This window comes from Pseudopipra pipra, chromosome 3 (assembly GCF_036250125.1).
Source record: "Pseudopipra pipra isolate bDixPip1 chromosome 3, bDixPip1.hap1, whole genome shotgun sequence".
NCBI classification, from domain to species: Eukaryota; Metazoa; Chordata; class Aves; order Passeriformes; family Pipridae; genus Pseudopipra; species Pseudopipra pipra.
In genome coordinates this window covers 26150212-26164313 of record NC_087551.1, presented here as the reverse complement: position 1 = coordinate 26164313, position 14102 = coordinate 26150212, and the positions used below count along the sequence as shown (strand labels likewise).

Here is a 14102-nt window from a genome sequence, read left to right as displayed (position 1 = left end):
TTTGGTTGGCATAATGTATGTTTTTACATGTGACAACATTTTACATAATGTAGTATGTATAAGTCTGCTTATACATGACCTGCCTGTAAAGGTAGTGTTGCATAATGAAAACACTTCCCCATCTCCCCTAGGTACTTTTCAAATCAAAAGAAATGGAACAGTTTTAAATGCAGGTTTGCACACACAGCAGTGCTTTCCCAATGGGTGCAAGACTCCATTGCTCATACTTCCCGCAGAGGGGATGAGCCTGTGACAGATTGTAGTCATGTTGTTGGCAGGTGAAGCTGAGAGTCTGGATGGTGAAGTGGCCGAGGTTGGAGGTCCTGTTCTTTTTTGCCAATGTCCTGACTTGTGAAGGACAATGAACTGCCATCACATAAATGAAATTAATCTCAGGGATGGCAGGAAGAGTAACCTGAATAGTTTAATAGCCTCAAAATACTTCTTTCCTTAAGCTGCTGCTTTTTGCTGCAGGTATAAACTGAGTTACTGTGATTACCATAATTCTGTAATAGTATTTCTTGATACAACTTTGTGAGGTTGCTAAATCCTAGATAAAATAAGTATTTAAGAATACAGGTTGCAGACTTAGTGTTAAGAGTGTATAGTTGATCTTGAAGCTTGGTACAACTATAAAAAAAAAAATGGGTTAGATTGTTATTTTCTGTTGCTCAGTTGTTTCATTTGCATTCACTCTTTCTATCCCTTTTTGAGGATTGATCCTGTTTAGTTTTAGTTACAGGTAAGAGGTTATATCTAAGTGGGATCCAGTAAAAATCAAAACTGCCTGTTCTAGGGTGCTGTTAGAGAATGGAAAAACTAGTGTATGTTTTGACATTCTTCTGGCAAACTTGTTGCATGATTCAGGAATGAAGTCAAGGGCTTTCAAAACATGAGAGATGTATACCTAAGTGCCTTCAGGGTATGCAGAAGTTCAAGAATAGGTCTCTGATGGTGACTTGGCATGACATCTTGCAAGTGTACGTGAAATGAGAAGTGTTTTTGAAATATTATAAGCACTGTTTCTTGCAGGACGTGGGGGACAACCAATTTTCTTTGAGTATTAGGAGACTAAAAAAAAAATTATTTTAAATAAATGAGAAGAAACGGTAGGAGTGTTAACCCCTCTCAGATTTGGGAAGCTATTTGCCAAGGTGAAATACCTTCCATGTGCTCCCCTACGTGTTCCTATATAGCAAATACTTAATTGTTCTTAAAATTTTGTGATGCTTTTGTTCCTTAGTAGTGACTTCATAGGAGTGCTCTTCTCAGGGTTTCCACCAGGATGTCAGTTCGTGTGACTGCACTGCACCCTGCGTGGCAGTCTGTAGTGTGAGAAGTTTGCATTAATGTACAGCAAGTGCATAGAACAGTGGCAGGTTGGTGGTTGGGTTGCCCTTTGGGCAAGTAGTAGCTGTGGGATTGCATTTTCCTCAGGCATAGAAAGTTGCAGAACCGGGCCAGCTGCGTCCTGGGAGAGTTCTCCATGACAGGGCACCAGTGTGGTTGCTCAGCAGGAGGACTTCAGGCAGCTGAGAAAATTTTGCCAATAATATGAAACTATTTTCTTCTTTCTAAATATAGAGCAGTCACTTCTATTTCCATAATAAATTTGATAAAATGATAGCGTGGAACAAAATTTGGCACGTAAAATACTGTGTATCCATGTATGTATATTCATGTGTTATAAGTCTTTGATGTCAGTTTTTACAATATGACAAAGTTAAAGTGAGGTTATTTAAACATACTTATTAATACTATATTTTTATATATATAATACATATATTTTTATTTTTATATATATATATAACAATTTTTGTTAATAGGAAAACCCCCACAGAATTTCATTCTAATTCATTGCATCGTGCTTGAGGAGAAAACCCAGTCTGAAGCAAGGAGTGTTGGAAAGTACCCTTGCACAAGTTACAGGAAACCCTGGCATTTTACCTGTTTTCCACTCCTCCTATGAAGACATGTCAGATTCCTTGGGATTTTTAAAAGGTCATAAACAAAGAACGTTCTTAAGTATACAGTTATGGCTAATTAAAAACTAGACATTTGTTAGTCAGTGTTGCTTGTGTTTGGAAAGAACGTCTACGTGTGCCAGTCTCTTGGTGAAGCAAACATGGTTTAGCAGAAGTAAAGGAATGGTTGCAGACAAATCACTTCACTGGTTTAAGTTTACTTTACAGTAGAATTAAAATGTTTTTGTTTAAAAAAAATGGAAGTTGTTTTTGGAAGAGCTGAGCTGAATTTCGTCTTGCGCCTTGTCAATGCAGAATTGAAGCTTTTCCATATGGAAGAGCTTCCAGTTGTGACTGCTCTGATTTAGCATTCTGTTGTGAAGGATAGCCAGTCTTTGAAAACGAAATGCAAAGACGATCTTTGTAAAAATCAGGATAGAACATGCTGCCATACTGAAAGAATTAAAAATTTCCACAAAAACCTATTGTTCAGGGTAGCATAGCTCTCTAGTTCTTTAAATGAGATCTGTGTTTTTCAGGCATAACATTACTATTTCAGTTAAGACTATTTAGCTTCTTAGTATTTGGAACTCTATTAATTTGGTTGCTGGTTCAAGATGGAAACAGTTTTCTGTATTTCTTTGATGTGAACTAAAGTAAACTACCACTTTGCGTATTGATTTAAATTTGCTAGAGATATTTGAAAACTTAGAATGGTTTTTAATTTCATTTAATTTTTAAATATGTAGGCACAACCCTGCAGGGTTTTTTTTTGGAGAGGTCAAAATCATTTTGTCAGGGGATAATCTCAACTACATTGTGATTTTGTTAGTCGAAAATACATAAGAAGCAATTCAGGAAAACGATGAGAGGATTGGAGTAGGGAAGGCCGTCTCTCTTGAGTCATCACAATCAGCTGGGGAGTATCAGAGCATAACTTCAGCCAGATAACTGCATTTTTGAGACGTTTGGCCTTTGGTCTAAATCCTGTAGTAACTTTCTTAGTTTTCTGGGTGGCTGAATTGTGCCTGTGTTACCACGACTGACACATGCAAGAATTACTGACTTTGAAAGACTTAGCCTAACCTATTTAGCTGATTAAGGACTCTTACTCATTTCAATTCAGTATACATGCTACTGAAGTAGTGTACAGCTGATTAAAGTGTTAATGTAGCTGAACAGCTCATTCTATATATATTCATAAATCTACAACCCGTTCCTATCCTTAATAATACTAAAAGATAAAAGATTCTTTTTGGCCTGTGCTTTATATGCAGTCTTGAATCTTAGCAGTTAGTTTTAAATAAAAAAGTATTTATCTTTTAGATACTAATTATAAATAATGGAAATGTCTGTTACTTCCTGCCTTTAAATGTGTTCTAAAAACAAGTGGGAGATTTGGCCTAAAATTCAATAGACACCATGTTGTGTTCTTATGAAAACATCTGATTATCAACATGAAGCTTAACTGTTTTAAGTTGAATACATTTGAATATGATTAATTAGTAACATAAGCATTAAAAAAGATGGTATGGGACAATATACTTACCTGCTTCATGGCATAATTGCATCTTTTCCTTCTTGTAATTTTTTTCCTTTATGTAAACACCGGGACTTGTGAAGGACAAAAAGCCTCCAGCATAGTTTTAGTATGACTTATGTTTCCAGGAAAATACTCTTTCACTACTGAGAAAAAAGACCATGTATTGGATATGTGAGAAATATGTTTCAGTTTTCATTGCATTACCCTTTGTTTTGTTTTGTTTTAGCCACCACAGTGCATTGCAGCTGGATGACAAAAATTAGGTATTTCTCTTTGTTCTAGATGTGGGCACTCTCCTGTGTACCGTTGCCGTGAGATGTCGGGTCAGGCCCTTGTTCCATTTGTTATGGTAAATGAAGTACCACATACAGTGCTGTCCTTGCTGGAGGGGCTTCCAAACTCTACCAGTCATTGCATACGACAGAACAGTATTCATGGAACACTACTGCAAGTAAGTTTTTGAGGGCTGTTTTTTGTTTTGTTTGTCATTGGAGTTTGTTTTTTGTTTTTTTACTGTAGGGGTTTTGTTGAATTTTTTTTGGTCATACTTGACAGCCAAATAACACAATGAGTTGTGCTTAACGTTCACACATTGTCAAAACATATATGAAGACTGATTCTGATTTGATTCTGTCAGATGATAAATGTGGAATGCACATTTCTGCTGTCATTGGAAGGCAGTAAGCTGTAAATAGTAACATTTCATATAATGTTTCATCTTTAGAGATTAAAGTGCTTAGGAGCAAATATCTTTATCTGAATATATTTACAGAGGTGTCTGCGTGACTTGCCCAAAATGACTGGGCAAAACTGAACTCCAAGCACCAACACCATTGTGTATATTTTGAGACTTGCTCCTTACCCATGTATTTACTTATTACTTCATTTGCTTTTCCTGCTGCACCAACAGCTTCCTGTCAGTTTGCTGCATAAGTTGTGTTAAGCTTTACCCTGTCGTCTTCTGGAAACATTCTGGAGAATAGCTCACTTATCAGAAATTTCTTCATTCCCCTTATATCATTCCCTTGGTTTATAGCTGTCACTTCACTGTGTTTGATTTTTGAGCTATTGTGGTAATAAGTTACTCATTTTTATTACCTGTTTTTCATGAGCAACCCTCCAACAAAGCCACATTGTACACGGTCAGCTCTGTTGGTCTGCCTTAGTTGGCAAGCTTTCTAGGTATGTGTTCCCACTGTAAGCTGTGTGGTGGGGTGTGTGTGGTTGTTTTGATTTGGGTTTTAATGATATCTTTTCCAGCATATTATTTCCTTTTAAAACCATGACCTTTCAGGAAGCTGGGGATGGGGAAATGAGTGAAGTCGCGCTAGAGCTGTTAATGTCAACTTTACCTGTAAATGGTTTCGGGCAATTGAATTTGGATTTGGATTGGTTACAGTGGAGGTTGTTGCAGGGTGTGGGATGATCTCCTGCTCTGAAAAGCAGTCCATGCACCTGATACATGCAAGTGCTTAGACCTGTGAGCTGCTGCATCTGCGTGGGGCGGGGGAGAGTGCCATCATCAAATTACCAGTGCAGCCCTGCTGTGTCACAGCTCAGGAGTTAGGAAGAGGGGGTTATTCCAATAGTGAGAATTAAATGCATTCTTAGTCCAAAATGATTATAAGCCCTGTCATGGGGCATGGACTGGCTATAGTGTATAAAGCTATTGCCTCCTTTTTAGTGACCTGGGGGAAAAAAAACAAACCCAAAATGATAATAATGATGGGCTGGATATCAAAGAGCCCAAAGGATGATCTAGTTTTTAATATCCAGTATTGCTAAAATGATCTTATGTGTAGGTGTAGGGAGTTTTCCATAGCTGTAAGGTAGGAGATATTCTCAGGGCTTGAACCTGATTTTTCATGAGTTTTGAGCAGCTACTAGAAACTACTTACTGCAATTGGTACTGCACCAGGAGAGACCAGTGCTGTCAGAGTATGATATTCTTCCAAAAATGTCAGTTGTACCATAACAGTTCACCCGTTTGGTTTCTCACATTTGTCTTGGGCTTTGAATTTACAGCTTCTGAATCAAGGAAGTTCAAAATCTTTATTTAATGCTTAATTTAATATAGTGTATGACTGAAATGCTGAACTGTCTGTGGCTAGTTTAACATAACAAAATGTTCAGAAGAAATACTGTAGGGTGATAAAGATGTGCAAAAAACGGAGGCAAGGCGGTGATCTTTGTTATACCTCTAAAACACTAATGCCAGGTAGATAAACATGTAGTTAGCATGCACCTCCTGTAAATAGTACCGAAAGTACTGTGGCTTTCAGGGGTTGCTGCAGGCATGGTTTCAGTTTCCTTTTTATCAATGTTAAGTTGGGACTTGCAGAACTGCTGCTAAGGCTCATTAAAGTGTAGAAAATAATGTTACGGGGCTATTTGTTAAAACACTGTTTCTGGGAAGACTTACTTGAAGAGACAGTGATCTGGCAATGTTCAAAACTGTTTGCACTGCATTTCCATGACACAATAGAGAATTTATCATCCTCCTTGATATAAAACCAAAACAAAAATCCCTACTAAAAAGAGCAAGTCTATACAAAACTCAATAAAATTCAGATTTTTCCAGCAATACAAAACCAATATCTTACAAAAATGGAATTCAGTAATTTCATTTCTTCAGTCACATTACAAGCTACTAAGTTCATTGCTCGAGTTTTTTGTTTCAGTGTTCATATGCTGTCAGTTCTTTAACAAGAATTATTCAGAATTAAACCTTATGTGGCAGTGCCAAATGCAATGAATCTTGAAGGTATATTTCAGTTATGTTTCAGAGTTATGCAATCATTTCATCTGTTGCAAGACAAGTGTTAATTTACAGAGAGATCATTCAAAAAGAGTCCAGCATGGAGTGCCTGTCCAAACATGGCCTGCTTTTCAAAATGCTGAGATGACTAGAGTGATTTTTTTTGTTTTTTACACTGAATGCAAATGTGTTGTGTTTAACTTCAGACCTCTGCATTATGTGAAAACATGGCTTTTTGTCCCCAGTGTGATTACTGTGGCTCAGTTTAAATACGAATATGAATGTGCATGAGGATAAAATAATCCTATGCTTTACAGGTTTTATAGAATAATTCTTTTAAAGAATTATCTAGGAGGAATGCTGCTGTTCTGTAACTCTTGGAAGAAGAAGCAGTTCTGCATCCTAAGTAAATGCACTGATTTGAATAAGACAAAGAAAATCTTTTCTATGTTTAGTGTTTCCTTTATGACTGCAGTGTCTATTTTGCTCTGTAATCCAAAATGGCAGGGGGGAAGGGAATCAAGTTTTTAATCCACAAGAAAATGCAGAAGTCTTGTACTAACCTTCTAGAATGATGAAACATTTCTGGCTTGTTTTGTTTTAAGATCTAGGTTTTTTAGCTGATCAGCTGAGAGAAAGAGCTCATCCAGAGCTTTATGCAGAGACTTCCCTAAGTGTATCAGAATTTATGACTAGGGATGCTTTTATGTTTGTGTATCTTTTTGACTTTTGGCAGTTGCCAAGGAACTTAAAGTATTTGGGAAGATCGTGAGGTTTACTTATGAGAGATCAAATGTTCTTTTGACTTTCTGCCTCTTTAGGATTGGAATTCTTGCACTATGTGTTCTGTCTGTCCAGGATAATTGAGAAGTTCATAATGAACCCATAGTTAATTCAGAAATGTTTTATTCAATAATCTGTGCTTGTGATTAGTAATTGCCATATATGGGTTTGACATACAGTGTTTTTAAGTCATGCAGGTAAGGACATGGTCTGTTTTTTCTTGTCATGTCTGTGTTTTTTGTAGAAATGTCTAGTCTCTTAACTGGGTAAAGCTCAAGATTCACTTAAATACAGAATTCTGAGAGAGAGAGATCAGATGAAAATGAGCCCTAAGTAGAAAAAGGAATTACAGAAAGCTAGTAGCTCTAGAAAGAAACAATAACTCCAGAAATGGAAAGCAACCTAATATGGAATGGATAAAAAGTCTAATAACACATCAGAGTGGACAAATTAATTCTTTACTGAATGCAAAGTAAGAAGAAACATACTGAAGCAAGAGCATGCGGAGAGGAAATTGGGAAGGCCAGGGCAAAAAATTGGCCGTGTCTTAAAGAGATTTCTACAGCAATACTTAGTATTGGAAAGTGGAAAGTACTGCTAGCTGATTCCTGAAAGGTATGCTTTTCTCCATTAATTCACTAACACAGTCAAATAATGGAAACTACTTTCTAACGTTAAGGATGCATTAATGTTCAGCACTTAGAAATAGTGGGTCTGCCATCATGTATATAAGATTTTGCCTGGGCCTGAAAGTTGGACAGATAATCACTTGAGATTCCTGCCAGTCTTCCTCTATTTTTTGATGCTCTGAATGATCGAGGTGTCTTCATGAAGCTATACAGAATCTTTATTTCCATCAGTGTGGACCCGATTAATTCTTGTTTGCATAGATTTGTGGGCATAATATTCACAGATTTTATTGTTGTAGATGGTCTTGTCTAAACAATGAAATTTTGATGTAAATTTAGTTTTTAAGATTGTTATTGCAGATCAGCAATTAAATATTATAAACATGAATTTACTTGGATTGGAAATAACTGATTGAAACTTTGAACAGTTTCTAGATACAATTTTGATAACTATGTTCTGTACACTTACACTTTACATGGAACAGAGTCCAAGAAGGCTTCTGGGCATACTAGGGAAAGAAAGCTTGAGCCTGTGTTATTCCTAACCATGGGTTTTACTAATATAGATTGAGATGAAGATTAATCTCCAGGGCTTTGGTTTCCCTGACTGCATCTCTGCATGCTTGGACTGTGTCCCTCTTTTCCTCACAGGTTATGTGTCCCTCCCTCCACCTTCTGTATACTCCCTTTCTATGTTTCAGTTTGTCCAGGAGCATCTTGTTTATCCATTCAGGCCCCCTGGGGTATTTGCCTGACTTCTGGCTTGTTGTTATGGACTGCACTTGAGCTTTCTTGGACCCCATCCCTCCAGGGCCTTATCCCACATGACTCTAACAAGCAGATCCAGTCAGTGGCCAAAATCTGCTCTCATGAAGTCTAGGGTTGTCATTTTGATTTTTGCCCTGCTCTTCTCAGCATCCTGAACTCCATCATCTATGGTCACTGCAGCCAAGACTGCCTTTTACCTTCACATCCTCAGTCAGTCATTCTTTGTCTGTGAGTATGAGGTCCAGCAGAGCACCTGTCATTGTTTCCTCGATTGCTTTTGTCAGGAAGTTGTCATCAGTACTCTCTAGGAAGCCCTGGGGTTGCTTACACTGTGCTGTGTTGGTCGTACATCAGATACTAGAGGGGCTGAAGTCCTCTATGAAGACCAGGCCCTGAAAACACAAGGCTGTTTCTAGCTGTCTGTAGGAGTCCTCATCTATTTGTTCTGCCCAGCTTGGCAGCTTATAGCAGATCCCCACTGCAGTGTCACCTATACTGATCTGCTATTTAGTCCTTACCCATAGGCTCCCAGCTGGCTCATCCTCCATCCCCAGGAAAAGCTCTGTGCATTCCAGCTTTCTGTCACAGAGAGGTCAATTCCCACCTTCTCATCTTCCCGGCCTGTCCTTCCTAAAGAACTTGTATCCCTTCATTGCATTACACCAAACATATCAGCTGTTGCATTTTGTCTCCATGGTCCCAACAAGATCACAACCTTGCATCTGCACACAAACCTCTTAATTTCTCTAATTCTATAACCTCCTCCTTTGAGTGCTTTGACACAAAGAAGAGTTACAGGGACCCTAAGATGATTCGTCCAGAAAACGAGGCAGCACCTTCAATTCATCTGGTGGTGGATTATTTATGAGGATCAAAACGCTCCCAAATGCATGAACTTTCAGATTGGTTTGCCAAGGAAGGCAGATGTTAAACTTCAGCTTTTGTTTTTATCTTGTGAGAATCAGTTAACATGATTGATGCTGGATTTCAAAGGCTGTGTGATGTGCATAGATTGAGAATCCAGTTGGTTTTGGAGCAGTAGAATAGCAGCAGTGTGAGTGGAGCTTTCAGTCACAGTTCTGCACTCATTAGTTTCAAGAAATCTTTTTCACATTTGTATACTGGAAAAATATACCCTTACATACTGTTCATATCAAGAACAATTCATTGGACAGCTGCCATTAATCATGGAGCAGATGTAATTACTGTTAATGTTTATTTGTTTTTCAAATGAATGAATCTGCACATAAATTGACTCATTATCTTGTATGTTATCAGTTTGATCTTCTTCACATTCACTTTGGCAAGCCTACAGTTATGTATTTATAGAACACAGGGGATTAGGTCAATGGAAGTTATTAAAAGAGGCATTGTGTTTTCATGTAACTTGTCTGTGCCTTGTTCTGAGATGTTGAAGGTGCTAACCTACTTTCTAGAGGTCTTGTGTGGATTTATAACTACATGCTAACAGTGTCTATCTTAAGATTGGGATACAAACCATTACAAAAAATTTTGCTTCTCTTATCTGTCCATTCTATTTGGAGAGCTTTTTGCATTCCTGTTGGGGTCTTTTGGGCACAGATTAGGAGGAAGAAGGATTCAGTGACTTCTCCCTCAGCATTTGCTTCTTATATATGGAGGGAACTACATGACTTTACTTAAGTGTGCCTCTATTTGCTCCCTCCATCAGGAGGTGGATTGCACTGTCCAAATTTAAGCTTTTCATAGAAGTTCTAGCTGCACATATCATTGAGGAACAATTCCTGTCTGGAAGCTGCTTTGTTTGTGACAAGCATTTACATTTTTGGTGGTACTTTGTACAAGCAATTGAACAACTGCGTAGAATAAAATTAAGAAACCCTCTGCTGGTCTGTCATGTCCTTGCAAGTGGATCCTTCCTGTTGTGACTGGGTTTGGTCGCTACTGTAACTCAAAGTCACAGAAATTCTGCTTGGTCTGTTCTTGTTCCTGGGAGGATTTCTCTCTATTCCCCCTCTTTTTATCTGAGGCCTGGCTGGTAGCTTATGTTCTCCTCACTACCGTCTTCCCACTTATTACTATTACCTTGTCACTCCTAGTGATTTATCCCGAGATTTGTTCCCTGAGCATATGCCAGTGTTTTTCATTGCAAGAGAAAAACTGTATCTCCTTCTCTTCGAGAATCTGTTCTTAAAGACATACAAAATATAACTGGCAAGAAACAGATGAAACAGCGAATTTGTTATGCTTTCCTGCAGGGTTAAAACTTCATGAAGATAAAAATGGAAATTCATTTATTCAATGTTTTGAGTATCATCAGTCAGCAGTCAGTTGCTCTTCACAAATTGTTATGCTTAATATTCAATTTTTCTCCACACTGAATTTCCCCCAAAATTCTGTAGTTTGAATTAGCTAAATTGGTATTATAGCATTAGGCTAACTCAAAGAAGTGTGTGTGTGGGGAATTAGTTTTGGGGTTTTTTGGAGGGGTTTGTTAGTTTGGTTTTTTATGTTCACTAATTCAAGCAAATCTGTTTGGCACGTGAATGCAAAGTCTTATGCAAGGAATTTTGGTTTGAGTTTTTGAACCTTTTTTTGTTTTGTGTTTGAAACAAGCAGCACTGTTGTATCTCTCTCAAATATAAAGAACAGACTGAGTCACATCGACTTAGTCAATTGCATGTGACAGAAATTAGACTTAATAGGAGATAGAGGACTTCATAACTCTTTACATTATTTAACATTAATTTTAAAGATTAAACTTCCTGCTGACTTCAGTGGGACAAGAAATTGGCAGTTACTTTTCAGGGAATCTCAGCCTTCTATGGAATTAGACCCATCTTTCTTAAAATACTTGAAAATGAAAGAACGTAGAATCCTTGTGTTAAGAAAAAAAATTGATTAAAAAGCCTGCATGGTTGCATGTTGGGTTTTTCTGCACGGGGCTTTTATCATAGAATGGTTTGGGTTGTAAGGGACATTAAAAACCATCTGCCTCCAACCCTCTGCCATGGGCAGGGACACTCTCTACTAGACCAGATTGCTCAGAACCTAATCCAGACTGGCCTTGAACACTATGAAAGTTACATACTGTTTGTATTTTTTTTCTTTGTGGAGTTCATTGAATGCATCAAGATTGGTGCAATGGTAGAAATTTAAATTATCTATATCAACTCTTTGGACATGCTGATGTTTTAAATCTTAATGGAGAGCTGGAAGAAGTGATTTAAAGATGAAAGAAGTGATTTAAAGGGTGGTTGGAGACTTGATTAAAACAGGAAGAAAACCAGGACAAGAACATAACCTCAGAATAGCCATACTGGGTCATGTAAAGATTTGTCTGAGTCAGTGTGCTGCTTCCAGCAAGGACTAATAGCATAAGCCAAGGAAAAAGAGTAGGACAGACCAAGCAGCTGGAGGGACATCTGCATGTGCTGTCTTAGGTTACTGTACTCTTAAGCCAAAAATGTATGGATGTGGCTATGTTGAAGATAAAAATTAAGTACGTGGTTGTACGATGAAAAGAAACAGTTTATGATGAAAACATCAATATGTTGGTTTAATTATCTGGCACAGTTGTATTAAGATAGGTTGTTGTTCATGAAAGTTATGAAAGTAGAGCCTGCTTAATGAATGTGGATGTCTCTTTCCTTCCTTTTGAAAGGAGGAGGATTTTAAACTTTAAGTTGCTCCAAAGCAAGGTCAAGTTTTAGGTATTTGAGATTATGATCACTCCCATGTTTTATGAGTTTAATATTTGGACCCTTACTCTGAGGACTAAAGGCAGTTTAAATAATTTGAAAATAAAGCAGAGAAGAATGATGCATGAAGAAGAGTGAGCAAGCAGTCACTGGACCTTCCTTATTACAAGACTGAATAGGTAATAAAACCCCACAGACTCTAGTGACTGGGGTGTGAGAATACAACAGGAGACAGATTAGTCAAATACATTTTGAAGGTCATTCTTGGATGCTGGTCCATGTAACTGGGTGAAAGAGAGAAGTATACTATTCATTAGTTTGACCTAAAAATCCTTAATGTGAATTGCCAGCAGGGTTTTCAGTGGCCATATTTTTTTCTTGTTTTGTTTTGAAGACAAAGGCTCTCTAGAGTTTGGGAGAATGAATGGGGAAGTAGTGTATTGTTTACTTGGCTTTATTCAGTAGCACAGAAACATTGACTATGGTGAATTACATTTTACTTGTCTTGGCAGAAAAGTCTGAAGTGTAGCAGTTCAATGTTGGCTTATAAAAACTTAATATAGTAAACAAATGTTGCATTATCTACAGATCAAAGAAATAAACCTGCTAAAATTAAATGTTTTCCAATGAAACTTCCTTTCAGCTGTTTCTTCTCTAAACTCAGTTTTTAGTGTTCAAGATAAGCCTTACTTTTAAGATTAGTACAAAGAGAAAAGAAATATTGATGTCAGGTTGAAAACATTCACTTATATGTAGCTGGCAACAACAGAACAGTCCTCTCATTTCTTTGTGTTGTAAATTCATATTAACTGTTACATAAGGGTGCACGGATACAAGGAAGCAGTAAGTATTCGAGGACAAGATTTATATTTATGAATGCAACTGAGTTCCAAGAATGGGAGGAGGCAGTCTCTGAAAGAAAATAATTGATAAGATTTTGCCAGAGGTTGTCCTTCAGCTGTTTTTTTTTAATTAAAAAAAAGGACCAAGAAAAAACACTTAGTACTGCTCATTGGTCAGGTCTGCTAGTTGTACATTGCTTTGAAGTTGCTTTAACTTTAGTTAGTAATGCTCCCAAATATTATCTCTTGATTTCCTAAGACATGTCACCAGTTTTCAAAAGGACATAGATTTAGGCAGCTCTTACAACTCTATTAGGTCTTTTCATTCTGTTTCTGCATCATTCTGAGTTTCTTCCTGCAACAACTAAGGATATGCAGAGATGCTGTTGTTATAAACCTTAGGCTGATATCTTTGAAGTAAAAAAAGCATGGTTTTAATATAGAATGAGCAACATTCATCAGTTAGTAAAACAAGGTGCTGCTATTTTAAATTGAGAGGTAGCTATAATGATGACTACTGTGATCTGTGCCAGGGAGAGCATGACAGTTGCCCCCTCTGTACAGTGAGATGGGTGACTTGTTGGATGCACTGCTTCCCTCTCTCCTGCACCCTAGATTTTGACACTTGTTGATGTGAGTATGGCAAGCAGTTGCTTTGCAAATGTTTTGGCCTCCCTGATCCAGTGCACCTAGTTCCACTCCTTAATGTATAAAAGCTTCTGCAACCCACTAGCAGAGATTTTGGGGTGCCTGTGTGTGCGGCCATTTGAGGTATCTTGCCTGGTGTTCAGTTACAGCCACAAAGCATCACTAGTGGTCATCTTGCTTCTCTAGTTATATCTTGGATAAATGTGCAGTGACTAAAAACACTGTATATAAATGTGGTTATATAAAACAATTTTTATTCAATGTTAGGATTAAACTAAGGATAAATCCTCCTTCTAGGTATAGTTTTCACAATGGGTAAGTTATTTAGTTCTTAGATGATGGAGATGTTAGAAACAAATACTGTTGGCACAGTATTTTACTTCTTATTACTTAAATCTTCCTGAAGAGGGTTGAACTGTTCTAGGCACTGGCTGGCTAACTTGATTTAGACCTCCCAGAACAGCAATTGAACTTGTCTGAAGTCTGA

At 37.6% G+C, this 14102-nt stretch overlaps 1 protein-coding gene across 4 annotated transcripts in view; it reads left to right on the top strand.

Annotated features, from left to right (window-relative positions):
• Nucleotides 1–14102, top strand: part of THADA (THADA armadillo repeat containing) — a 164133-nt gene that overhangs the window by 70960 nt on the left and 79071 nt on the right. For all 4 annotated transcript variants that reach the window (XM_064648360.1, XM_064648361.1, XM_064648362.1 and 1 more), the window contains exon 29: nt 3790–3958. In XM_064648360.1, the coding sequence (XP_064504430.1) occupies nt 3790–3958 (169 nt within the window). The remainder of the gene's footprint in view (nt 1–3789; nt 3959–14102) is intronic.